General features: G+C 31.2%; 14 protein-coding genes across 14 annotated transcripts; 4 read left to right on the forward strand and 10 right to left on the reverse strand.

Moving 5' to 3' along the window:
* Window positions 1-142: 142 nt before the first annotated feature.
* Window positions 143-2,169, reverse strand: pXi (serine/threonine-protein kinase; the record flags this gene model as incomplete). Its single annotated transcript, XM_020571218.1, has 2 exons — window positions 143-2,018; window positions 2,096-2,169. The coding sequence occupies 2 exons, from the start codon at window positions 2,167-2,169 to the stop codon at window positions 143-145; spliced, it is 1,950 nt and encodes a 649-aa protein (XP_020438492.1).
* Window positions 2,170-2,728: 559 nt separating this feature from the next.
* On the reverse strand, window positions 2,729-6,157 carry PPL_00180 (uncharacterized protein; the record flags this gene model as incomplete). Its single annotated transcript, XM_020571219.1, has 4 exons — window positions 2,729-2,785; window positions 3,415-3,441; window positions 3,604-3,622; window positions 5,103-6,157. The coding sequence occupies 4 exons, from the start codon at window positions 6,155-6,157 to the stop codon at window positions 2,729-2,731; spliced, it is 1,158 nt and encodes a 385-aa protein (XP_020438493.1).
* A 745-nt stretch (window positions 6,158-6,902) lies between these two features.
* PPL_00181 (uncharacterized protein) lies at window positions 6,903-7,979 on the reverse strand (the record flags this gene model as incomplete). The annotated part of the gene is made up of 1 exon (XM_020571220.1): window positions 6,903-7,979. The coding sequence occupies one exon, from the start codon at window positions 7,977-7,979 to the stop codon at window positions 6,903-6,905; it is 1,077 nt and encodes a 358-aa protein (XP_020438494.1).
* Window positions 7,980-8,718: 739 nt separating this feature from the next.
* On the forward strand, window positions 8,719-10,262 carry PPL_00182 (uncharacterized protein; the record flags this gene model as incomplete). The annotated part of the gene is made up of 3 exons (XM_020571221.1): window positions 8,719-8,876; window positions 8,971-9,290; window positions 9,379-10,262. 3 exons carry the CDS (start codon window positions 8,719-8,721, stop codon window positions 10,260-10,262), a joined length of 1,362 nt encoding a protein of 453 aa, XP_020438495.1.
* A 255-nt stretch (window positions 10,263-10,517) lies between these two features.
* On the forward strand, window positions 10,518-12,204 carry plrg1 (WD40 repeat domain-containing protein; the record flags this gene model as incomplete). The annotated part of the gene is made up of 4 exons (XM_020571222.1): window positions 10,518-10,816; window positions 10,911-11,651; window positions 11,729-12,062; window positions 12,139-12,204. The coding sequence occupies 4 exons, from the start codon at window positions 10,518-10,520 to the stop codon at window positions 12,202-12,204; spliced, it is 1,440 nt and encodes a 479-aa protein (XP_020438496.1).
* Window positions 12,205-12,413: 209 nt separating this feature from the next.
* Window positions 12,414-12,721, reverse strand: PPL_00184 (uncharacterized protein; the record flags this gene model as incomplete). Its single annotated transcript, XM_020571223.1, has 2 exons — window positions 12,414-12,625; window positions 12,709-12,721. The coding sequence occupies 2 exons, from the start codon at window positions 12,719-12,721 to the stop codon at window positions 12,414-12,416; spliced, it is 225 nt and encodes a 74-aa protein (XP_020438497.1).
* Window positions 12,722-13,299: 578 nt separating this feature from the next.
* Window positions 13,300-14,823, reverse strand: PPL_00185 (uncharacterized protein; the record flags this gene model as incomplete). Its single annotated transcript, XM_020571224.1, has 1 exon — window positions 13,300-14,823. The coding sequence occupies one exon, from the start codon at window positions 14,821-14,823 to the stop codon at window positions 13,300-13,302; it is 1,524 nt and encodes a 507-aa protein (XP_020438498.1).
* Window positions 14,824-15,692: 869 nt separating this feature from the next.
* Window positions 15,693-16,123, reverse strand: PPL_00186 (uncharacterized protein; the record flags this gene model as incomplete). The annotated part of the gene is made up of 2 exons (XM_020571225.1): window positions 15,693-15,797; window positions 15,977-16,123. 2 exons carry the CDS (start codon window positions 16,121-16,123, stop codon window positions 15,693-15,695), a joined length of 252 nt encoding a protein of 83 aa, XP_020438499.1.
* A 709-nt stretch (window positions 16,124-16,832) lies between these two features.
* On the forward strand, window positions 16,833-18,255 carry PPL_00187 (uncharacterized protein; the record flags this gene model as incomplete). Its single annotated transcript, XM_020571226.1, has 2 exons — window positions 16,833-17,266; window positions 17,328-18,255. 2 exons carry the CDS (start codon window positions 16,833-16,835, stop codon window positions 18,253-18,255), a joined length of 1,362 nt encoding a protein of 453 aa, XP_020438500.1.
* Window positions 18,256-18,898: 643 nt separating this feature from the next.
* PPL_00188 (uncharacterized protein) lies at window positions 18,899-20,300 on the forward strand (the record flags this gene model as incomplete). The annotated part of the gene is made up of 2 exons (XM_020571227.1): window positions 18,899-19,314; window positions 19,382-20,300. 2 exons carry the CDS (start codon window positions 18,899-18,901, stop codon window positions 20,298-20,300), a joined length of 1,335 nt encoding a protein of 444 aa, XP_020438501.1.
* A 416-nt stretch (window positions 20,301-20,716) lies between these two features.
* Window positions 20,717-21,799, reverse strand: PPL_00189 (uncharacterized protein; the record flags this gene model as incomplete). Its single annotated transcript, XM_020571228.1, has 1 exon — window positions 20,717-21,799. The coding sequence occupies one exon, from the start codon at window positions 21,797-21,799 to the stop codon at window positions 20,717-20,719; it is 1,083 nt and encodes a 360-aa protein (XP_020438502.1).
* A 466-nt stretch (window positions 21,800-22,265) lies between these two features.
* Window positions 22,266-22,930, reverse strand: PPL_00190 (PaaI family thioesterase; the record flags this gene model as incomplete). Its single annotated transcript, XM_020571229.1, has 3 exons — window positions 22,266-22,284; window positions 22,348-22,591; window positions 22,717-22,930. The coding sequence occupies 3 exons, from the start codon at window positions 22,928-22,930 to the stop codon at window positions 22,266-22,268; spliced, it is 477 nt and encodes a 158-aa protein (XP_020438503.1).
* A 54-nt stretch (window positions 22,931-22,984) lies between these two features.
* On the reverse strand, window positions 22,985-23,809 carry PPL_00191 (PaaI family thioesterase; the record flags this gene model as incomplete). Its single annotated transcript, XM_020571230.1, has 4 exons — window positions 22,985-22,988; window positions 23,193-23,233; window positions 23,324-23,514; window positions 23,590-23,809. The coding sequence occupies 4 exons, from the start codon at window positions 23,807-23,809 to the stop codon at window positions 22,985-22,987; spliced, it is 456 nt and encodes a 151-aa protein (XP_020438504.1).
* A 51-nt stretch (window positions 23,810-23,860) lies between these two features.
* On the reverse strand, window positions 23,861-24,771 carry PPL_00192 (PaaI family thioesterase; the record flags this gene model as incomplete). Its single annotated transcript, XM_020571231.1, has 3 exons — window positions 23,861-23,895; window positions 24,279-24,476; window positions 24,558-24,771. The coding sequence occupies 3 exons, from the start codon at window positions 24,769-24,771 to the stop codon at window positions 23,861-23,863; spliced, it is 447 nt and encodes a 148-aa protein (XP_020438505.1).
* Window positions 24,772-24,804: the final 33 nt, after the last annotated feature.

Here is a 24,804-nt window from a genome sequence, read left to right on the forward strand (position 1 = left end):
TTGGTTCTATTGAATTGTTGTCATTGTTGGATTCACCCTTAGACGGAACAACCAATAAAATTGTGAAAATGACAAAAATAACCAATTTAAAGATTTAAATTTTTAAAATAAATTACTACTACTAATGTTTCTACACATTACTTTATTTCTGTATTTTCTTAAGTTGTGATTTCAATTTCTTATATTTCTCTTTCTGTCTTTCGAGTTGGAGTTTGACGGATTTCTCTTGATTCTTTAGTCTGTAGGTCAGCATCAGGTTGTTGAGTTTATCGTTGGTCTCCTTTGGCAAGTGAAGTTTCTCGATGTCCGATTGCAAATCCTGAATGATTCGATCGACTCCATACTTTGACTTGTCTTTCTTGTCGGATTTGTTGGTTGCTTCGTTGTCACTGTTGTTATTCGATCCTCCTGCACTCAGTGGTATCGATAATGACAATTGACCACTTGCTGTATAGCTATTGCTGTTGCTGCTGCTGTTGATGTTTATCGATGTGAACGACTCGGTTGGCTGTTGTTTAAAGCTGGATTTACGTGCCTCTGAGAGTTCTAGCCGCAGACGTGCACTCATCTCACGCTCTTGACGCAGTTGTTCCAGTAGCGTTTGACGTTCGTTCGACTCGACAAAGATACCGCCGTCACCGCTTGCTGTCGATAGCATATCCGGTGACACCACTCGTTCATTGTCAGAGAGTGTAGAGGTATCCGACGAGAGATCGCCCATCGAGGAATCGCCGCCACTCGCAGTGGTATTCTCGAGTGAACTCATCAACTGTTTCTTCAAGATCGCTTGGAACACCGTTGTCTCTTGATCCAACTCCTTCAGCAGACTACTACTACTGCTACTATTACTATTACATATTCTAACACTATTTAATCTTTGATTCTGTATTTCACCTATATTTAATTCTACACTATTATTACTGCTACTAATATTATTATTATTACTATTGTTGTTATTACTATTACTATTATTATTATTATTATTACAAATTGGTGATTCAACATCACTATAGTTTTCATTTTCAAATGTTTTGTTGAATCTAGATTCCTCTTCCAAGTTCTTTGTGAAATCCAACTTTTCAATCTTTGTTGGTGTTGGTTCTACATTGTTTGTTGATGTTGCTGTTGATGTTACATTGGTGGTTGTTGGTGTTGATGGTGTAAGTGAAGGGAATAGCTCGAATACACTGCTGCGAGATGGTGTTTTGTTGTGACCCATCGTTGTTCCGGTACGACGCAGTGTGTTGAATTCGCGAAGTGTCTTGAGTGTACCGATGATCGATTGTTTGCCGGTGTTGACACCAGAGATCCAGACGTTCTTCATTGCCTGTTGCGCGGTGAGACGCTTTGCCGGATCGACTACCAACAACGATTTAATCAGATCTTTGGCAGAGTCGGAGATGTTGTCCCACTCGGGCGACGGAAACTCTAGATTCCACCCGGTGGTTTCATCGAATGGCGGAAATCCACAGAGCAGAATATAGATGATAACACCGAGTGCCCACATATCCACTGGTTTTCCATAGCCGGTGAATGCAGAGATCTCCGGTGCCATGTATGTGGCGGTTCCAATCATCGAGCGCAGCTGCTCGCCCGCAGCGCAGCGTTGCGACAGTCCAAAGTCACACAACTTTATGACGGCGTTCTCCGAGTTGTCAGAGTAGAGCAAGTTCTCCGGTTTCAGATCACAGTGAACAATGTCCTTCGAGTGGAGGTAGCTAATCACTTTTATCAGTGTGTTGACGAGTTTCGATGCATCCTCCTCTGTGTAGCTGTTTCGCTCGACGATCTTATCGAACAGTTCACCGCCTGTCACCAACTCCAACACCAATGCCAAGTCAGTGTCGGTCTCATAGATTTCCTTGAGCGCAATAATATTTTGGTGTTTAATATCCAACATGATCTCCACCTCTTTAATTAGATTTTGTTCTTCAACCACTGATTTTCTCATAATCTTGATAGCCCATTGTTTTCCACTCGATTTTTCAGTAGCTGATTTCACAACTGAAAATTTACCACTAAGAAAAAAATAATAATATTAATATTAATATATGGATTTCCAGTTTTGCTTTGTTTTCTTCATTTTTTTACATACGTTCCAAGTTGTGCACCAATATCATATGATTTCTGTATACCAGTATTTAAACTTCCTTTAATTAGATTTTTCATTTTATAAAAATGAATATTGTGTGATCACAGGTCAAGAACAATGAATTTATTTAATTCAACTTAAGCTAATAAAATAAATAAAAATAAAGTTAATTATAATTGAATTAATTTGATTATTTGAAATGGAGTTAGGAGAAGTGAGGTGAAGTTGTTTTTTTTATAAATAAAATAATTTATATGAATTTGTGATTATATTTATATATATGATATATATAGTAATTGTTATTGATTATTGTTGTTTATTCTATTTTCGAAAAAAGGTAATTCTATTTAAAATATTTTATTATTATTGGACAATGTCTTGAAAAATAACTACAAAAAATAATAAACCAATAACACCATTGAATTTGATAGTCGAGTAAGTAGAAAAAATTGGATGGATATGATATGTCTGTTAGATTATATTTTTATAATGTTTTCGGGGTGTATTATTTTATAATTATAAATCTTTGAGATCATATGATTGATTTTGGGGTGGTGTAAGATGAATATCTTTGAATGTTTATGATGAAAAGTGTATATCATATCATGATTTTAAGGACTGGTTTGAAATTTTAATTTAGAATTTATCATTTTCTGCTGATGAAATGAATATAAATACGTCAACAACAACTTGCTAATCTGCATTAAGTTATCAATTTAATTTATCATTTAAGTAGTAGTAGTAGTAGTAAGAAATCTAATCTATACCAAAAAATAAAAACAATTCTTGCTCATATTGGTATTAGATGGTGTATTTATTATTATCTTTTTATTTTATTTTAGTTTATAGGATTAAGTAAGTACAAAGAATTGAGTTTGTGTGGTGTGTGATGTGAGTAATGTGGTTGAATTAATATCAATGGTGTTGTTGTAAATTCTTTTTTTTTTTTGCAAAAGGACAAAGAATAAACAAACCACCTGACAATTTTTATTGCATTCTTATTGTCAACTCCAACAAACGATTTAAATTATAGTGAGTGGATAATGGATGGATAGATAGAGTGAATAAATAAATAGATGGTTGGTGATTTTAGTTTTATGATGTGAAAGCAGAAGATATTTTCTGGGAGAAAATAAAATAAACTTTGATAACAATAAAAATGTATGATGATTGGTGATTTCTTGTCCTATCTAATCACATATTCTTCCAAAAAAACATTATTATTATTTTAAATAGAATCTATATCTATAATTCAATCCCATATTTGCTGAAATTCCAATGTTTGTTTGTTCAGATTCTAATTATCAAAAATATAAACAAACTAAAACTATATCTGACCTGAATCTAAGCTATAATATAATATTTATGTTATGTTCTCAAGATTATTTTTAATATAATAATAAATCAGAATTGGATTGTTATTTCATGATTATCCAACTAGAAAAATAAAATAAAAAGGAACTTAACAATCCAAATTTAAATTTACATTTACATACTATTTTTGTAAATACTACTGTAATAACAATTGTTCTTTTTGAAAAAATTTAAATAAATAAATAAATAAATAAACAACAAATAATTGATATTATTAAAAATAGATTAATTGTTTTCTTGAATAATTAAAAACAAAAAAATATTGTATAAATTAAGAATAATCAGTTTTTACTTGTTATCTCTTCCCTCCCTTATTTTTAAAATTTTGTATAATGTTTGTTGTGTTGTTTAGTGTTAGTAGGACTGGTGACAAAAATGACCTTTTTATACAAAAGGCAGCACAATATTGTGATTAATCAATTGGATATTGTTATAACAAATAGTTTCATACAAGTCAAATATCAATTCAAAAAAAAAAACAAACACTCATAATAACAATAATAGTTATTATCTTATATATTTAGTAGTAATCTTAATCCAGGTCAATCCTCCATCCATCCACCACGATCATAAGAGAAGTGTTGTAATCATACTCTTTATATTGTTGTAAATGTTATTGTTTTTTATTATTGAATATGACCACAAACAAACACTGTTTACACACATTAGCACACATTAATTAATCACAACACTTTGTGATCAGTGAGTGACCACACAACAACAAAAATCACACAACTTTTCAACTCACAAAGAATAGACAGGTAATAAAAAATAAAAAACGAGTTGAGAGAGTGAGAGAGGTGTTTTTTGTTTGTTTTGAAGATGGGAGAGGGAAGAATAGAATATGAATGAAAACAAGACGACAATTAAATCTAAGGTATTAAATCCATTGCTTGTTTCTTTTTGATGTATGTGTGTGTGAGTGTTGGTGTTTTTGTCAGTTGTATTGAGTGGTGGCGATATATAATAGTCTGTCTAACGATTTCATAAATTGATAATCAGGGATTGATATTTACTAATTTGTTTGTATTCTCTTCTCTTTTTAAATCAAAGTTTATATATAATGTATTGCTATTATTAGACTACTACTGCTACTTCTTCTACTACTATATTCTACAAAGATTTATTAACAATTTTTTATTACTAATAAATTTCTTTGTTGATAATTATTATTACTATTTACAACTAATATCTATGATATATATATATGTTTAGTTTTTATTAATTATTATTACAATTTTATTTACAAATATTATTAATCTGATAAGTGCACACTTTTTATGAAGCGCGTTTTGATCAAAAATTTTTTTTTTGCAAAACGAAAAAAAAAATAAAAAAACAAAAAAAAAAAATGGGAAGTGGGCTGCTCTCGAAAGGTCAAAACAATCGTTGATTCAAAGATAAACATAAATCCTTTCAAAAGCATCAATCTAGAGTTAGCATTTTTAATTTGTTATTAAAGAGAAGATTGTTTTTAGTTGTATCGTTTTAGTGATATAAAAAATTAGATTAGATTTAAATTTATCTCTTTTTTATTTTTATTTTTATTTTTATTTCAATTATTAATACTTAATATGGCGCACTGCATTTAATAATATTGATTTTATTCTATTAAATTTAGTTGTATCCAACAAACTTTCCATCTGATTTCTGTACAATAAAAGAAGTTGATATTTTCAAAAACTTTTCTTCATTGATTAAAATACCAGTGGTTTCATTATACAAGTTCTTGATGGTATCGACTGGAATTGAGAGAGTCTCGGCAATGGTCTTCTTGTAGTTTTCAATGGTCTGTGGCTTTGGTGTTTTGAAGATTTGGTAGAGAATTGGGTCTTTGTGAGTTAAAACCTTAGAGTAGTTGGTAAGTTCTTCTTCACTGACTGCACTGTCTTGTGGTAATTCATATTCGGTGACGATTCCCATTTCCTTGAGGAGTGCAACTGTTGATGGATCGTGTGAATCTAAATCGACCATCAAACTCTTCTTGGCAATCTCCAAAAGTGTCTTGCTGGTTCCTTTGGCTCCGGATTTGTTGGAATAGAGTGTTTTTGAACCGGTTCCTTTCAACTGATCCCACTTGGCAACTTGGTAGGTTTCAAATTCACCAGTCTCCAAATTGAGTTTGATATTCTTGATGATAATGATCTTTGCATTCAATGATAGTGTTTCGACTGGCTTTCCACCGGTTCCACCACTGACCGATACATTGGTGATCTGGACATGATGCATCTCATACTCGATGATTGGTAAGACACGATTCGATGACTTTAAAATGAAACGTAGGATGATGTGTGGAATGATTTCACCACGCATTGACATGTAGTTGAATGCTGGCGAACGGTCACAAGTGAATTTGGTGCATGTCAATTCACCAACATGTGGTTTACCTCTCTTTCCAGCCTCAGAGGAGACATTGTGTGAATAACTCATGACGTCAATCCATGGTGCAACAAACTCTTTGAATCTCTTTGAAATCAGTTTCTCCATTGGATCTGTCTCTTGTTTTGCTCCTCTTCTTCCAAAGTGGTTGTTGTCATCATCGGATCCGTCACCATTCAAATCCTCGCCCTCTTCAGCAGGTGCGACCAATCCCATCAATGCATCCTTCTGGTTTTCAATGGTTGGAATTTGGTAGTCTTCAGCATTAACATTGATATCGATTGGAACCCACAAAGCAATTGAATCTTTCATTTTTGTTGTTGTTGTTATTTAGTTTAAAAGATAAAAATTTTTACAAATTATATATAGATAAATTATTAAAGATAAGATAGATTATTTTAAATGATATTAAATATTGTTTTTTGACAAACCCGAGTTAAATACTTAAATTGATATCAAAAAAAAACCTAATATCGAGATATCTAGGTGATGATGAAACTGAAAAAAATCAGAAAATTTGAGCTTTGGCAAAAGATTTTTTTCGAAATTTTCTGTTTTTTAAATGAATTCCTAAATAAGAAATATCTTTATTTATATATTTATTCTTAATATTATGAATATCTATGTAAATTTCATATATTTTTCTATTTATCTTTATAATAATTGAAAAAAATAAAAAGAAAAAATAAATAAAAATTTTCAATACTTGATTTCTTTTTTTTTTTTTTTTTTTTTAATACATTATTTCTTTTATTTTTTTCTTTTTTTTGAACTTGTATATCAAATGGAATTAAATTTGAGGGATATAGAACCTAAAAACTTTTAATAAGGTATTATAAGGTTTAGCCTTTAAAGTTTGAAATTAATGACTAATTAAACCTTATTAAGAAAGATGAGAAGATATTTTCAATGCTGAATCTAAATTCATCTTCGGAACCAGTACAAATCCAAATTTATCTTTAAATTTTTTATTATCCAGAAAATTTTAGTATTTTAAAATTGTTATTTAATTTACAAAAAAAAAATGGATTTATAATATTTATTAAACATATTAAATTTAATTGTATCCAATGAACTTTCCATCTGATTTCTGTACAATAAAAACGGTTGTTGGTTTCAAGAACTTTTCATCATTGAGTAAAATACCAGTAATTCCACTATACAAGTTTTTGATGGTATCGACTGGAATTGAGAGAGTCTCGGCAATGGTCTTCTTGTAGTTTTCAATGGTTTGTGGCTTTGGTACATTGAAAATTTGGTAGAGAATTGGGTCTTTGTGAGTTAAAACTTTACAGTAGTTGGAAAGATCATCTTCACTGACTTCACTGTCTTGTGGTAATTCATATTCGGTGACGATTCCCATTTCCTTGAGGAGTGCAACTGTTGATGGATCGTGTGAATCTAAATCGACCATCAAACTCTTCTTGGCAATCTCCAAAAGTGTCTTGCTGGTTCCTTTGGCACCAGATTTGTTGGAATAGAGTGTCTTTGAACCGGTTCCTTTCAATTGATCCCACTTGGCAACTTGGTAGGTTTCAAATTCACCGGTTTCCAAATTCAATCTAATATTCTTGATGATCATAATCTTTGCATTCAATGACATGGTTTCGACTGGCTTTCCACCGGCTCCACCACTGATCGATACATTGGTGATCTGAACATGATGCATCTCATACTCGATGATTGGTAAGACACGATTCGATGTCTTTCCAATGGCACGGAAGACAACGTGTGGAATGATTTCACCACGCATTGTCATATAGTTGAAGGTTGGTGAACGGTCACAAGTGAATTTGGTGCATGTCAATTCACCAACGTGTGGATCACCTCTCTTTCCAGCCTGAGAGGCGACATTGTGTGAAAAACTCATGATTTCAATCCATGGTGCAACAAACTCTTTGAATCTTCTTGAGATGAGTTTCTCCATTGGATCTGCCTCTTGTTTTGCTCCTCTTCTTCCATAGTAGTTGTCATCGTCGGACTCGTCATTGTTATTGGCCAAATCCTCGTCATCCTCGGCTGGTGCAACCAATCCCATCAATGCATCCTTTTGATTCTCGATGGTTGGAATTTGGTAGTCGTCAGCGTTGACATTGGTATCGATTGGGATCCAGACGGCAATTGATTCTTTCATTTTGTTTTTTTGGTATTATTATTATTTACAAATAAATTATTAAAAGATAAGATTGTTTTTTGTTTGATTGATTTTTGTTTTAATTTTAAATGATATTAAATTTTGTCAGACACTTTTAAACACTTTGTCCAAAACCAAAAAATAATATCAAGATAACATCGAAAAAAAATGATGATGCAACTGAAAAAAATCAGAAAAATTCTTTAACTCAAAAAACAGATTTTTTCGAAATTTTCTGTTTTTTAAATGAATTCCTAAATAAGAAATATCTTTATTTATATATATTTATTCTTAATATTATGAATATTTATTTAAATTTCATATATTTTTCTATTATCCTTTTTAAAAATTGAAAAAAAATTTATATTACTTGTCATTTATTTTATTATGATTATATTTCATTTTTTAAACAAATAAATAAAAATAAAGAAAAATTAATTTTAAGAAATGTAATTGGGTATATGATTTGTTCTTTTCCAAAATATTGTTCATGGAATTGAACTGGAAAATATATCAAGAACTTATTTATATAAGTTGTGATGAGAAAAAAACTTATGTTTTTTAAAAAATAAAATAAATTAATCTGTAACTTGAAAATTTAAGTGGTTTAAAATGAAATTACAATTTACAAAAACACACAATGAATCATTCTTTTTTTTTTATTTTATTTTTGGAATAGATATTGATAGTTAGATATAATTGATATTATAGTAATCTAGTAAATAAAAATAGAATAATAATGGATTCTAAAACATTTGTTGTCTATGATCATGTATCATATAACTTGTTCTATCGATCGGAGAAAGCAAAGGATCAAGAAAAGCTCTACCCATATTATGTGTTAGATGAGCATCTAGATGTGAAAAGATTGAGAGCTCATTTGAATCAATTTGAATTGTAAGTGCACTAAATTTACAAATAATAAAATAATTAGTTATCTTTAAATTGTTATTAACAAATGTATTGTTTTTTGTTTTTTAATATTCACAAGTGAATCAATTGTATTGTGTGTGATGAATGGTGATGATATCGATGATGGTGCAGCATTATCATTCGATGGTGATATCAATTTCAACAATAACAATAACAACATTATTAATGCCAACAACAACAACAACAACAAAAACAAGTTAAACAACACTTTCAATGGTGGCAATAAAGAGATTACTTTCAAAGATGGCAAATACAACAATGTTATAAAGACACTCTTGGACTATCTAAGAGGTGGTATTCAAAGAAAATATATAAACAACAACAACAAAAACAATAATTCAAATCATTATCTTTACAATACAACACCAAGAAGAATAAGTAAGTATATTTATTACAATACAATCGTATGAGTATCATCATAAATCGAAAACAAACTAATTATATATATATTTAAATTATATAATAGTTACACCAAAGTTGGGTATTATTCTTATTACGAATGAAGATTTGGATGGCTTTGGAATGACAAACTACATAGAGTCAAACATTGAAGTGAATATGCCATTCCTCTATAATATTAAGAGATTGTGTGGTCTTGACATCGTATCGAGTACCTCCACTGCGAGAGAGTTGAACAACCGTATCGACAATATGCTGAGAGAGAATGCATTCCATTGGAACTACGACATTGTGATGCCACGTCGTGTAGGCGGTCACATAACCAAAGACAACTTCTATCCAGTGGTTTCCAACAACAGTAGCAGAAGCAGCAGCAGCGGTGGTAACAACAACTCACTTGCAATCACAATGATGCTGTTCCTTATCAAACTCCTATTGGCAACGACCGTTCTATTCTTCTTTTTGGTGGTACTTAACGATTTCTGTGCAAAGTCGGCAGAGCTATCATATATCAAGCAAGGACACAGAATTGATCCATTACAGTTCGAAACCCTCAACAATAATTATGACCTATGTAAAGAAGACGTGAATGTCCTACACCAGAGAGTAGTGAGTTCAGATGAAATAATAAGTAAAGGAATTACACTTCATTCGCCTGAGGGTCACACCTTTAAATATATTGCACCAAATCACACCAACTTTGATTTTAAAATTCTCAAATCACTAAACACACAACAGCCTTCATCTGATAACAACAACAACAACAATCACAATAATAATAATGAAGAAGTTCAATATTTCACAAATTACCTACTACCGTTTTACAAACAATATATACAGTCCCACTATCAAGATTACATCCATCCTATTTACACCAATTATATATCCACCTTATTAGACAACAAACAGCAACAAGAAGAAGACAAAACTAGTACTACTATTCAACATTAATCTATCTATTCTATTACACCATCCAATAACATTGTATATTAAATAAATAACAATTATCATTATCGAAAATTCATGAAGTGACTTTACCGATTTGTTAACTATGATTGTTGTCGAATAAAAAATAAATAAATTTGAAAATTTTAAAAAACTGTTTCTTTTCTTAACTGTTTGAACAAGCTTTTTATTAATATTGTTTGACCGTCAAAGAGTGTATATATATATGATACATTAGTTTCATTAGAGTTATAGAAACAAATGGATATAGATATACAGACTAAAGAATTTTGTAAATTATCATTAAAGAACACAAATCAATTATATAATAATGTACATGCAACTATAGCACATAGTAATAGTAGTGCAACAGATGAATTAGATTCGAAACGTATAAAACTATTTTCAAAGATAAACGATGAATATATACATGTTAAAGATATACTGCCGCCTAAATCAACAACTACAACTTCAACTACAACAAATGTACAATCTAAAGATATTTCAATGAAAGATACAACTATAGATAATATAATAAGTTCTCAACCAAATATACAAGAGTTTGTATTATTACAATTATAATATACTTTAGTTTATTATCATTTTTACTTACTTACTTACAACAATATCTATCTTATAAAACAACAATATTAGTGAGAAGAGAAGAAAGGTTGGTGATAGTAATGCAAATATGAGTATTGTTGTATCGAATAATAATAATGGTGTGAAGAAGATGAATATGACAGAACAACAGAAAGCATTGGTGAATATAGGTTCGACAGGTCCTGCACTTAGCTATACTAAACCGATGTGGCATCCACCTTGGAAGTTGATGAGAGTCGTTGCCGGACACACTGGTTGGGTGCGTACGATCTCTGTCGATGTGAACAATGAGTTTTTCGTGACTGGTGCCACCGATAACACCATCAAAGTCTGGGATATGGCATCGGGTGAACTCAAGGTGACGCTGGTCTATCATATTGCACCGGTGCGTGCCGTTCAGCTGTCGGCGCGCCATCCCTATATGTTCTCGGCCGGCGAGGACAACAAGGTGATCTGCTGGGATCTCGAAGCGAATCGACCGATCCGACACTATCACGGTCACAGGAACGGTGTCTACTCGCTGGCGCTACACCCGTCACTCGACATCATCTTCACCGGTGGCAAAGACTCGACCGTCCGTGTCTGGGACATGCGTACCAAAGCCGAGATCTACACGCTCTCCGGCCACAAAGGAACGGTCGGATCGCTCATCTCGCAATCGCCAGACCCCCAAGTAATCTCTGGTTCCATGGACAACACCATTCGTCTCTGGGATCTAAAGACCGGTCAATCGGCAGTGACTCTCACCAACCACAAGAAATCAGTAAGAGGTTTGGTAATGCATGAGAAAGAGTATGTAACTTGGTTATTCATATGATAATTATAGTAAATCTAAACTAAACAAACTTATTATTATCAACAATTGGCAGATTCTCATTTGCATCTGGTAGTGCAGATAATATTAAACAATGGAAATTACCGGAGGGACAGTTTATTAAGAATCTATCGGGACATAATGCAATCATTAATTGTCTGGCGTTGAATCAAGATAATGTGTTGGTTTCTGGTGGTGACAATGGTAGTATGCAATTCTGGGATTGGAAGACAGGTTATTGCTTCCAGAAATCACAGACTATAGCTCAACCCGGTTCACTCGATAGTGAAGCCGGTATTTTCGCAATGGCATTCGATCGTACTGGAACTCGTTTAATTACATGTGAAGCTGATAAATCCATTAAAGTTTATAAAGAAGATGAAGAAGCCGTATGTTATAATTTATATCTATCATATTTTTTGAATAATAATAATACTAATATATTTTATTTTCTTTACTTTTTAGAATGAATCAACTCATCCAATTAGTAATGAATGGAGACCAACAGCACAGAATATAAAGAGATTTTAAGAACATAGATCTAATAACGATAACGATAATAACAATAACAATTGAAACAATAACAGGTGAAATATAATAAACTATATCAACTTTTATTATATGATGAAATGTAAGATTGGAATAGGTTCATCATTTTATTTATTTATAAATATATGATGAAAGAAGTTGGAATATAAATAATAATATAATATAGCAGTAATAATGATTGGTTTGTTGTATTACCAATGAGTTCTTCTACAGATCCAAGCATGGAAACGACGTGACCAGTAACATTCATATCTACGACCGAATCTGTTGGCATCATCAGTTCCGGCGACATCGGCAAGCTGTGAACCAGTTTGTGATGATTTGGCACCTCCACCGGACATTGTTACACTGTGACTAATGGATTCAACCATTGAAGCACCATTACCAATACTTGTTAAGTTTTCTACAGATTATTATTTATTTTTTCAGATTATTAATAATTATTTAAATTAATGATATTTTATTTGTTTATTTCTTTTTACATACCAATAAGTGTCATTTTTATTTATCTTTATTCTTTTATACTAAGAGATAATATTTTGAATGAATACATATTTTAAATTGACAACTATTTATACTGAGCAATATGTCAATCAATATTTAATTTTGTAATCCCTATTATAGTTATATTCTCCAGAAGAAATCATCAATTTGAATATTCTTTTTTTTATTTCTTTACTTGTTTAATAAACCATGTATAAATTTATCAGTGTCATTGTTGAATGATCGAATATATAAGTCATTTCTATCAAATATTCATAAAAAAGAATCAACCATTTTTAAGAGCAAATGTATTTATATATGATAGAATAATTAATGGGAATAGTACAACAATCTTTTTATGTTTCTTTCTCATAACAACAAAAATTAAATAAGTATCTTTTATTTGAAAATTAATATTAATATATATATGTTGGATTATTATAGAAATATATATCTCGTGAAGATAAGAATAAAAATTGTAATATTAGGTGTTTAGAATGAAATTAAAGAAAATAATCTAATGATTGTTAGGTTGTGATTTTGTTGATATTATTATTTGGTGCAGTGCTTTCTGTGCTGCTTTGTTTTGTTTTGTTAATAAATATATGGGATGAAACGATATTGAACACGTTTGCAATACTCGACCCAATCTTGTTTGTATTTTTCTGCACATTTATGTTCGTCACGAAGACAACGGTGATAGAGCATACCAGAGAAAAAGAATGCGTAGAAATGTGGGATAAAGTGGTGGTAACCGCATGACATTGTCCAGGTGAGTGCCATCATCATGTCGGCTGTGTAATGGAGCTTTCTGGCGAGACTGTACCATCCGTCGATGAGGAGTGGCGAACCGGCTTTGGTAATCATGAACTTTGGATTGCTGAGGACTGCCCATGGCAACTGTGGGAATGCCCAGGGACGTGGCTTCCAAATGCCGGCCAAACGCATACGGAAAGTGTTCTTCTGTGAGTTTACGGTATCGAAAATGTAGTAGCCAACGAGGAGCAGTACCAACATGAATCCGTTGACGAGGGGCGATCCTTGCAACATCTCGGGTGGGTGAGTAAGGATGTAGACTGGCTGGGTGCAGTAGACAAGTGGAACACCTGCCAGATTCCACCAGCAGAGCATCCATCCCCATTTCTCGTGGTAGATGTCCCAGGTCGGTGGAATACACTGCTCACCCTTCATGATGGCGTTGCAGTAGATTCCGTGAGCCAACAGGATGAATCCCATTGAGAATGTGACGTATCCGAGTTGCTCATACTGTTTGACGGCGCAGGAAAGAGTGATCAAGAAAAGCATGATCCACGAGACACGCACCTCTGCAAACATCTTGATGTCCAACTTTCCGATGCGTGGATTCAACCATGCTCCCATGAAGAAATCGTAGATAACATTGCCAGAGTTGTCTTGCTCGGCTTCACCTGACACGATGGCATACAAGTAGACGGCAATGGCAATGAGATCCGACGAGAGAACGGCGACAGTAGTAATTGGTCCTAGATTGTCGTAGATGTCGGTCAGCGGGAAGACTCCGGTGATGTGCAAAACAAACATCAGCGGGATGGTTACGTACCAGGTGCAGAGCGCATTGCAGTGGTAGGAAAGATGCTTGCCATTCAGGGTTGGCAGTGGTAGACCGTCGATTCCGATGCCCGGGAGCGTCACGTAGAAGATGGCATTTGCAATCTGGAAAATCCAGTAGACTTGGATGGCGTAGGCAGTTGGGAACGCCTTTTCATAGAGAATCGAAAACAGCTTGTATCCCCACTCCTGGAGACCGGTGAGCGACCAACTCTCTGGCAGAATCAAAGCTCCACCATTCACATTGAGACAGGCGAAAAAGTAGAAAACAATGAAATGTGAGAATGTCATAATGAGCAAACAACCAAGGGGACCGCCAAATTCATTCGGAACTCTCTTTACTATCTTGCTTTTCCAATCGATATTCTTGAATTTCTCCTTGTTGGCCGCATCATTCTGAGATTTATAGGTTTCTATATCTGTAATAATGGGTGTATATTTTTCAGGGGTTGTTGAAGTTGTTGTCGATGAAACCGAAGTTGTTGTTGAACTAACGTTTCCACGTTGTTTTACATCCGGAGAAGGTACCATTGTTCTACAATTTTATTGTTTTTATATTTCTATTTTTTTTTTTTTCCTTTCTTCTTTTTCTTTCCTTCCTTTCTTTTAAATAAAAAAAAAAAATACAAATAATTTGTTTATTGAAATAATTTAAGTTAAAATTACTCAAACAAAATTAAATATTAAGAAAAAAAAAAAGGATAGAATAGAATTGAATTGAATTGAATAGAGGAGAGATATAAATTAAAGTTATATATTTAAAAAAATACGAAAGGGGCAATGTAAGGGTAAACAAAGTGTGAGTGGGTGAAGTGCTGAAATTTTATTCTTTAAAATAAAATATTTTAAACATCTTAGAAATTGTTTAGATTTAGGGTAGAGAAGAACTCAGTGATAGGGGGTATAGACACGATGATCGTTGGCTAAGGTCACACAAAAAAAGAACTTCAAATTACCTACCTGGTGGTATTTGTTTTGTGCTTTTTTTTTTTTCATTTCAGTTTATCTTCTAAACAACTTTAGTTTTTTTGTGTGTGTAGAGTGGTGAATTTTTTGAAAGAATTCTTTGTTGATGATCTTAAAACAATTTGTCTTTTATTCGAACCATGATCAGGCGCGAGTTTCAATCAGATTGATTCGACAACCACAAAAAAAAACACAAAAAACATGAAAAAACAAAAAAATTCACCCACTATTCGAACTTTTTTTGGGACACTTATTAATACCCCCAAACCAAAAACAATAAACAAATAAAAGCGGGCTTTTATTTTCTCTATTCGTGCAATGAAGTGTTGTTGTTATAGATTATTTAGTTTCAAACAGCACACATATACATTGAGATTTTATTTTTGTTTTTATTTTTTGTTTATTAATTCACGTGAATAATTATTAATTCAATGTTATTTAAATGATATTGATAATAAGAGTAAAGAATGGGTTGATAAAGTTGAAAAAAGATCAACTCTATCAAATATCGATTGATAAAAAGTTAAAGGTGACCAAGTCTTTGAATAAAGATAGCTTGGCCAGTGCAATTATCAATTATATGGTATTGTATTCAAACACATTTGATCAAATGCTGCAAAATCTATTGGAGTGGCAAGTGATTCTCTGATGTTGTATTGGTACAATATTTTTGCTATTTCTAATTGATTGCAATATATTGAACAATCAAACAATGTACCATAACTCTCATGTGGGCAGATCTTATTGGCTCATTGATATCGAGTAGGTATTGAACAACATCGAGATGTCCGCCAGTAACCGCACCGTAGTACATATTACTAAACTCTCTATCTTCTGATCTATGTTCTGCCAACCACTCAATCATATCAATTCGACCCATCTTGGCTGCATTATCTTTTTACCTCATTATAGTGAAATCATTCTTTTCTACCCTCTGTTTACCACAATTCTCCAGTTTATCAGCCAAGTACTTGACAATTTCAATGTCTCCAGGTGCCACTAATGCATTATAGTAATTCAAACTCTTCTTTGAAGTTCTTCGCAAATGTATTTGACTTTCTCCAAACTTCCATACTCCGCTGCATAATTTAAGATAATACTGAAATCTATTGATTTGTAGAAACTCGATCTTGATATCGGTTTGATCATATCGAGCAGATATTTCAATGTCTCGAAGCTTCCAGCTTTGATTGCTGCATCAAACGTTTGATACAAATAAAGGCAGATAGAATGATCGGTATAATACAGTTTAAGTTCATTTAAATAATAGTTAAAAAGGTAGTTTCTTTTCAATAATTTTTTCATATTTGCTTACCCCAAATAAAAAATGAGTTATTAAAGGAAAGGTATTTATTTTTAGTGTTGGCTGACAAACAAACATACTTCAGTACAATAAAAAAATAGTAAATAAATTTTAAGTAATAATTTGTTTTTTAAAATAGAGTAAAAACTTTTCCAAGAAATAGAACATCAAACAAATGTATTGAATGAATGAATTCATTGGTCAAACTTTTATTATTTAATGTTATTGAATTGTATTTTTTATTTTTATATATTATAATAAATAAATAATAATGTCGAATTTATTATTAGATGTTGATATTAGGAGTAAAGAAGAGTTGTTAAAGTTGAGAAAAGATCAACTCTATCAAATATCGATTGATAAAAAGTTAAAGGTGAATAAATCTTTGAATAAAGATAGCTTGGTCAATGCAATCATCAAACATAGAGATGATCAGATCAGATTACAAAAGACATTGTTCGACGACAATCCTGCAATCAGATTCCATCGTGGTCATGTCGACTATCGTTTACCTTTCTTGATCATTTCAAAGATATTTCAATATTATTGGATGTTGTGTACCAATCACACGAGTCCATTCTTCTCATATCGTGATGCTTTGACAATCACTCTTGTCAACAAACAATTATATGGTATTGTTACCACTTTATTCAATAGTATTTTTATAAAAAAGAAGAATATTTCAAAAGCAATACAATTAAATATGTAAGTAAATCTTCCAAGATATATCTTTTTTTCAAAGATGTTTATTTTAATTAATATTAAGTTTCAGAGATCCTCCAATTATAGACAATGAAATGAATAGATTAACAAGGACATGGTGTCCGATCAAGCACATAATTAAATTACATATTGACTACAAACTGTTAGAATCATTGGTAAACAGTACAGATATCCTTCACACCAATCTACTCATATCCGTTGAAAAGTTACATATTACTTTGGATAAAGCAACAATCATATACAATTGTGATAGAAACATCAATTATATGATCTTCAAGAAAGTAGCAAACATAATGACGAATCTCAAGACACTCGTTTGTGATTCTATTAGGATTAGACAATCGCATATCAATGCAATCGCAACAATCAAGTCACTCAAAAAATTAGATTTAACAGACACGTTAAGACATCGTCTCGGAAATATAGAGGTGTTAGCACTCATGAAATTTCCATTAATGGACCAATTCAAATTACCAAGATTCGATCCAGTAAACATTCCAGTTTCCTTCAGAGATGGTGTAAAATCATTGTTCAATGTCTCTTTCTATAAACCAGTATCACCAAAACAACTTTTAGAACTCCCAAACTTGAAGAAGATCTCTTTTTACCAAACTAGACCCGACATTTTCAAATATTTCAAAGAATCATCTTTTAATGTCACTTATTTATGCTTCCCTTTGAATGGAAATATCGATCATTGGCTTCCAATCATTGAGAAACTCATCAGTATCGAAACACTCGAAGTCAACACTCAATCGTTGGGTTCAAAGGGTCTTCTTAGTTTGTGTCGACAATTCAAAAACAGCATCTCACCAAACTATTCTCGATTCTATATAAAAGCATTCGATCACTTTGATATTTACAAATGTAATTTAGAAATAGAATTGCATTATTCTCATCAGAAATTGTATCCTAGAATTACAAGTGGTACAAACAACCTTAGAAAAATATATTTTGTTAAACAAATATAAATTGAAATAATATAATATAGAAATAAAGCACACTTGTTTTAAATGAGAACAAAATTTAATTTAGTTAGAATTTGATAGTTCTTTGAGATCGTTTTTCTTTTTGATAAATCTGAATCTAGGTTTTATTGATCGTTGATATTGGTTTAGATTGTTCAATGGGAAGTTGATCTTTTCCAAAATGATTTCAATCATTTCAACATCGTCCATTTTAATATAATATCTACTATGTTTTCTTGGTTTCGTCAATTGATTGGCAAACTCTGGATATTTAGACAAGAGATATTGGATTTTCTCCATATGTCCTGTTCTATGGCAAATAAGTTAACTTATTTTCATTATTTGTATGAACTGTTAAAACAAACAAACTAAATTTCTTTGGATTCTCTCAAATAAAAAATTTCCTTAAGATATTGTTTTAATTTTTGTTTCATTTAATTTCTGCAAAGCTTGATAGTTTTTACAATAAAAAAAAACTACAGGCAATTATTTTTATTGTTTGTTTTCGTTTCGCAAAATATCCCAAAAGTAAAAACTTTCCAAGAAATAGAGCATCAAACAATGAATTGCATAAATGAATCTAATTTTTTTTATTATTATCAATTCAATGTTATTGAATTGTATTATTTATATTAATTAAATAATAATGTCGAATTTATTATTAGATGTTGATAATAAGAGTAAAGAAGAGTTATTAAAGTTGAGAAAAGATCAACTCTATCAAATATCGATTGATAAAAAGTTAAAGGTGAATAAATCTTTGAATAAAGATAGCTTGGTCAATGCAATTATCAAACATAGAGATGATCAGATCAGATTACAAAATACATTGTTTGATGACAATCCTGCAATAAGATTCCATCGTGGTCATGTCGACTATCGTTTACCTTTCTTGATCATTTCAAAGATATTTCAATATTATTGGATGTTGTGTACCAATCACACGAGTCCATTCTTCTCATATCGTGATGCTTTGACAATCACTCTTGTCAACAAACAATTATATGGTATTGTTACCACTTTATTCAATAGTGTTTTTATAAAACAGATGAATATAAATTCGTAAGTATTGATGTCATAAACACAAAAAACAGAATAAACTTTTATTAATTATTATACCCACTTTTAGTGGATACTTAAATTTGGAACCATTGATAAATAATGAATTACTTAGATTAACAAGAACATGGTGTCCGATCAAACAGATAACAAAACTACATATTCACAATACAATGTTTGAACAATTTGTTAACAGTACAGATATCCTTCTCAACAATCTACTTACAACCATTGAGAAGTTACATATTTATGTGAATAAATCATCTTATAGAGACATCAATTATCTTACCTTCAAGAGTGTAGCAAGCAAAATGCCGAATCTCAGGACACTCGTTTGTAACAACGTCAATATTAGATACTCACTCATCAATGCAATCGCCACAATCAAGTCACTCAGGAAATTAGATTTGACACACACCTACAAAGTTCGTCTTGGATCTTTAGAGGAACTGGTACTCACCAAGATGCCATTACTAGACCAAATCAAATTACCAATATGCGATCCTGTAAATATTCCAAATTCCTTCAGAGACAGTGTTATATCATTGTTCAATGTCTCTTTCTATAAACCAGTATCACCAAAACAACTTTTAGAACTCCCAAACTTGAAGAAGATCTCTTTTCTCAAACTTAGACCCAACATTTTCAAATATTTCAAAGAATCATCTTTTAATGTCACTTATTTATGCTTCCCTTTGAATGGAAATATCGATCATTGGCTTCCAATCATTGAGAAACTCATCAGTATCGAAACACTCGAAGTCAACACTCAATCGTTGGGTTCGAAGGGTCTTTCTAGTTTATGTCGAAAATTCAAAAACAGCATCTCACCAAATTATTCTCGATTCATCATTCAAACATACGATCACTATGACAACGAGAAAAATAATTTAAAAATAGGATTACATTATTCTCATCAGAAATTGTATCCTAGAATTACAAGTGATTCAACAAACCTTAGAAAAATATATTTTGTTAAAAAAATATAAATATTCTCTATTAACTCAATATTTTTTTTATAACTTATAAGTAGAAATAAAGATACCATTCATTTTGATATTAAGTAAAATATTATTGTTTTTTTCAATTTATTTTTTGATAATCCTTTACATTAATATTTATTAAATCTAAAACCATTTCCAACATTGGAAGTATAAGAATCTTATGTTTCAAATGTTCATCTTTCTATTATCTACAAGCTTTTTTCTATTTCTATCTTTATTGTAAAAAGGAGATGGTTTTGTGCACGTGCAGAATGAAATAAATAATTATCTACATATAAATTAAATTTTTTTTTAAAAAATCTAATAATTTTAAATACTTTATTTTATATTTTTAAGTAAGTTGATTATATAACAAATTAAAATATTAATAATTATAATTATTAATATTGATTCTATTAAATTTAGTTGTATCCAACAAACTTTCCATCTGATTTCTGTACAATAAAGGAAGTTACTGGTTTCAAAAACTTTTCTTCGTTGATTAAAATACCAGTACCTGCACTATACAAATTTTTGATGGTATCGACTGGAATTGAGAGAGTCTCGGCAATGGTCTTCTTGTAGTTTTCAATGGTTTGTGGTTTTGGTGTTTTGAAGATTTGATAGAGTTCTGGTTCTTTGTGAGATAAAACTTTAGAGATGAGTTGGAAAGATCGATCTTCGTACTCGACTGCACTGTCTTGTGGTAATTCATATTCGGTGACGATTCCCATTTCCTTGAGGAGTGCAACTGTTGATGGATCGTGTGAATCCAAATCGACCATCAAACTCTTCTTGGCAATCTCCAAAAGTGTCTTGCTGGTTCCTTTGGCACCAGATTTGTTGGAATAGAGTGTCTTTGAACCGGTTCCTTTCAATTGATCCCACTTGGCAACTTGGTAGGTTTCAAATTCACCGGTTTCCAAATTCAATCTAATATTCTTGATGATCATAATCTTTGCATTCAATGACATGGTTTCGACTGGCTTTCCACCTGAACCACCACTGATCGATACATTGGTGATCTGAACATGATGCATCTCATACTCGATGATTGGTAAGACACGATTCGATGTCTTTCCAATGGCACGGAAGACAACGTGTGGAATGATTTCACCACGCATTGTCATATAGTTGAAAGTTGGTGAACGGTCACAAGTGAATTTGGTGCATGTCAATTCACCAACGTGTGGAGCACCTCTCTTTCCAGCCTCAGAGGCGACATTGTGTGAAAAACTCATAATGTCAATCCATGGTGCAACAAACTCTTTGAATCTTCTTGAGATGAGTTTCTCCATTGGATCTACCTCTTGTTTTGCTCCTCTTCTTCCATAGTAGTTGTCATCGTCGGACTCGTCATTGTTATTGGCCAAATCCTCGTCATCCTCGGCTGGTGCAACCAATCCCATCAATGCATCCTTTTGATTCTCGATGGTTGGAATTTGATAGTCGTCAGCGTTGACATTGGTATCGATTGGGATCCAGACGGCAATTGATTCTTTCATTTTGTTTTGTTGTTATTATTATTTACAAATAAATTATTAAAAGATAAGATTGTTTGTTTGATTGATTGATTTTTGTTTTAATTTTAAATAGATATTAAATTTTGTTTTTTAAAAAACACCCGTTTTAAATACTTAATCTATAACCAAAATTTAAAAATCAAGATAATGTTGAAAAAAGATGATGCAACTGAAAAAAATCAGAAAAATTCGGGTTTTGTAAAAGATTTTTTACAAATTTTCTGTTTTTGCATTAATTCCTAAATAAGAAATATCTTTTTTAATACGTGTCTTTCATTTCTTAGTTTTTTTTTGTTTATTCATTAAAATATGAATATTCCTTGTATTTCCTATTTATTGATTAGAAGAAAAAAAAAAAAAAAAAAGAAAAAGAAAAAAGAATTTAACAATTTTTTAAATTAAAAGGTTATGATTAATGATATACATCTTTTAATTATAATTTAATTAATTATTCGTAGTAGACAATACTATTGTTAAGTTAGTTTTGTTTTGTTTTGTTCTGTTTTGTTTTGTTTTGTTTTGTTTTTTACATGTTGGCTCTACTAATAAATACAGTATGACTACCTTTACAACATACTTTCTTTTGAGCATTGTAAATGGTTGTATCGGTATAAACATATGCTTTGTTCTCTGCTCGTTGATAGAGTATCGATTCTATTGTGATTGATTCTCCGACCGGTGCAGTTGCTGCATAGCTAATAGACATATCAATCGATACATTCGGTGGTAGATGTGATGGATCTGTACTTATAATTGCAATAGAACTTACAATATCTTTAGAAAATGATTATTATAATGATTATGATGATGATGATGATTATGATGATAAATAAAACAGATCTGTTAATATATAGTTAAAACTAAAGAGGATCTGCTTGTTTATTAATAAATAAACTTACCAACAATTGTAGCCATAGCACCACCATGCAGTGTTGATAAAGGATTACAAAGCTCATCTGGTACTGTCATCGTCATGATTACACGGTGTTTCTCGTGATCGATTGACTCTAACTTTAAATATCGCAACATATTCGAATCGAAACCATTCAAAGTTCTCCAATGATCCAAAGTCTTTATCAAAACCTCTTCTTTTTGTTGATTGGTTTCTGTCATATTACTTTCTTCTTCTTCTTCTTCTTCTTATCTGGTAACTAACTAACAATCTATCTATCTATTTTAATTAAAAAAAAAAAAAACAATCAAATGGATTCGGAAATTAATCATTATTGATTAAAGAAAAATGAAAATATCTAATTTTGTTTTGTTTTGTTTTACTATAATTAATTAATTAAAGTGATTACTTTAATATATATATATTGATATTTTATTATTTTAATTGTAAAGTTCGAACAAAACATTAAATGTTAAACTTTACGTATTCGCGAATATCTTATCTTTATGTTTTTGAGTTATTTTCTAATATAATAATAATAATAATATTAAACCTGTGAAATTCTAGAATTTAGCTCTGTGAATGAATTTGGTGTGACTGCCTTTGCAGCATACTTTCTTCTTTGAATTGTAAATGGTTGTATCTGAGAATGCTAAGTTCTTTCCTATTTTATAAACTAGTGATTCGATTGTAATGGTTTCGCCGAGAGGTGCTGTCGCTGCATAACTTATAGATAGATCGACACTGACGCTTGGTGGCATATTACTTGGGTCTGTACTAATGATTGCAATCGAACTGACAATATCTAATATAATATCTATCTATTAATATTGTGTTGTTTCGATCCGTTTTGTTCTATTACTTCATTTAGGTAACTTACCAACTAGAGTTGCCATCGCACCACCGTGCAGAGTCGATAAAACATTACACAATTCCTGTGGTACTGTCATAGACATTATAATGGAGTTCTTTTCGTGATCGATAGATTCCATCTTTAGATATTTGAACATGACAGAATCGAAACCTGTCAAACCTTTCCATTGATCCAATAACTTGAATAACGCTTCCTCTTTCTCTTTGATATTCTGTGGTTTCGACATTATTTATTTTTACTTTATATATTATATTACAACTAAAACAACTTAACTAAACTAAACTAAAACTAAACCTTTACAAAAAACTAATGCTAAACAATAAATAAACGCATTCACAAGTTTAATGAATTCAAATTCATTACAAAAAATCCAACAACATTTTGTCGTCTTAGATTTCCTTTTTTGGATTTTAATTTATTTTATTTTTTATTAAAATATATAACAAGGTAAAATAAAGGAATCGAGGGTATTCTTGATCCTTATCAATTATTTCATTTTACTTTTTAACTATCATCCAATTTAAAGGTTGAAAATTCAAATAAGAAATATTCTAGTACTTTAAATATTATATTTTTAAAATACAAACAATTTATTTAAATTATAAATAGAAACAAAATCTGTTCTATTTTCAAAAGAAATAAACAATTTTACATTTTGTATCTTTTATTGATTCTTTTGGTGTGAAGTGATTTACAACAGACTTGACTGTTTGAATCATAAATAGTTGATTCGGTGAATGCCAAACTTTTTCCAATCTTATAGAGATGTGATTCAATCAAGATCTTATCACCTTTAAGAATTGGTGTAGAAAAACTCATTGACATATCAACGCTCCATCCCGGTACTAAATTATCTATATCATATGTAGTAACAACAATAGTACTAACAATATCTAAAAATAATAAAATAATAAATTAATATTGTTTTTTTTTAAAAAGAAACAAAGATATTCATTCCAATTTTTTTTTCTTACCAATTAAAGTTGTCATAATACCACCATGTAGAGTTAACATTTGATTACAAAACTTTTCCGGAACTATGATTGACATTCTTAAAATATGTCTATCGAAATCAACGTATTCCAGTTTCATCATATTCAGCATATAACTATCGAAACTAGGAATTCTTGTCCATTCATCTATCTTTTCTATAATTTTCTTTTCAGCAACCATTTTTTCAAGTACCATTTTTGTAAAACTATACAAACTTTTAAAAACAAA

The sequence above is a fragment of the Heterostelium album genome, assembly GCF_000004825.1.
Source record: "Heterostelium album PN500 unplaced genomic scaffold PPL_scaffold1, whole genome shotgun sequence".
Taxonomy (NCBI): Eukaryota; Evosea; class Eumycetozoa; order Acytosteliales; family Acytosteliaceae; genus Heterostelium; species Heterostelium album.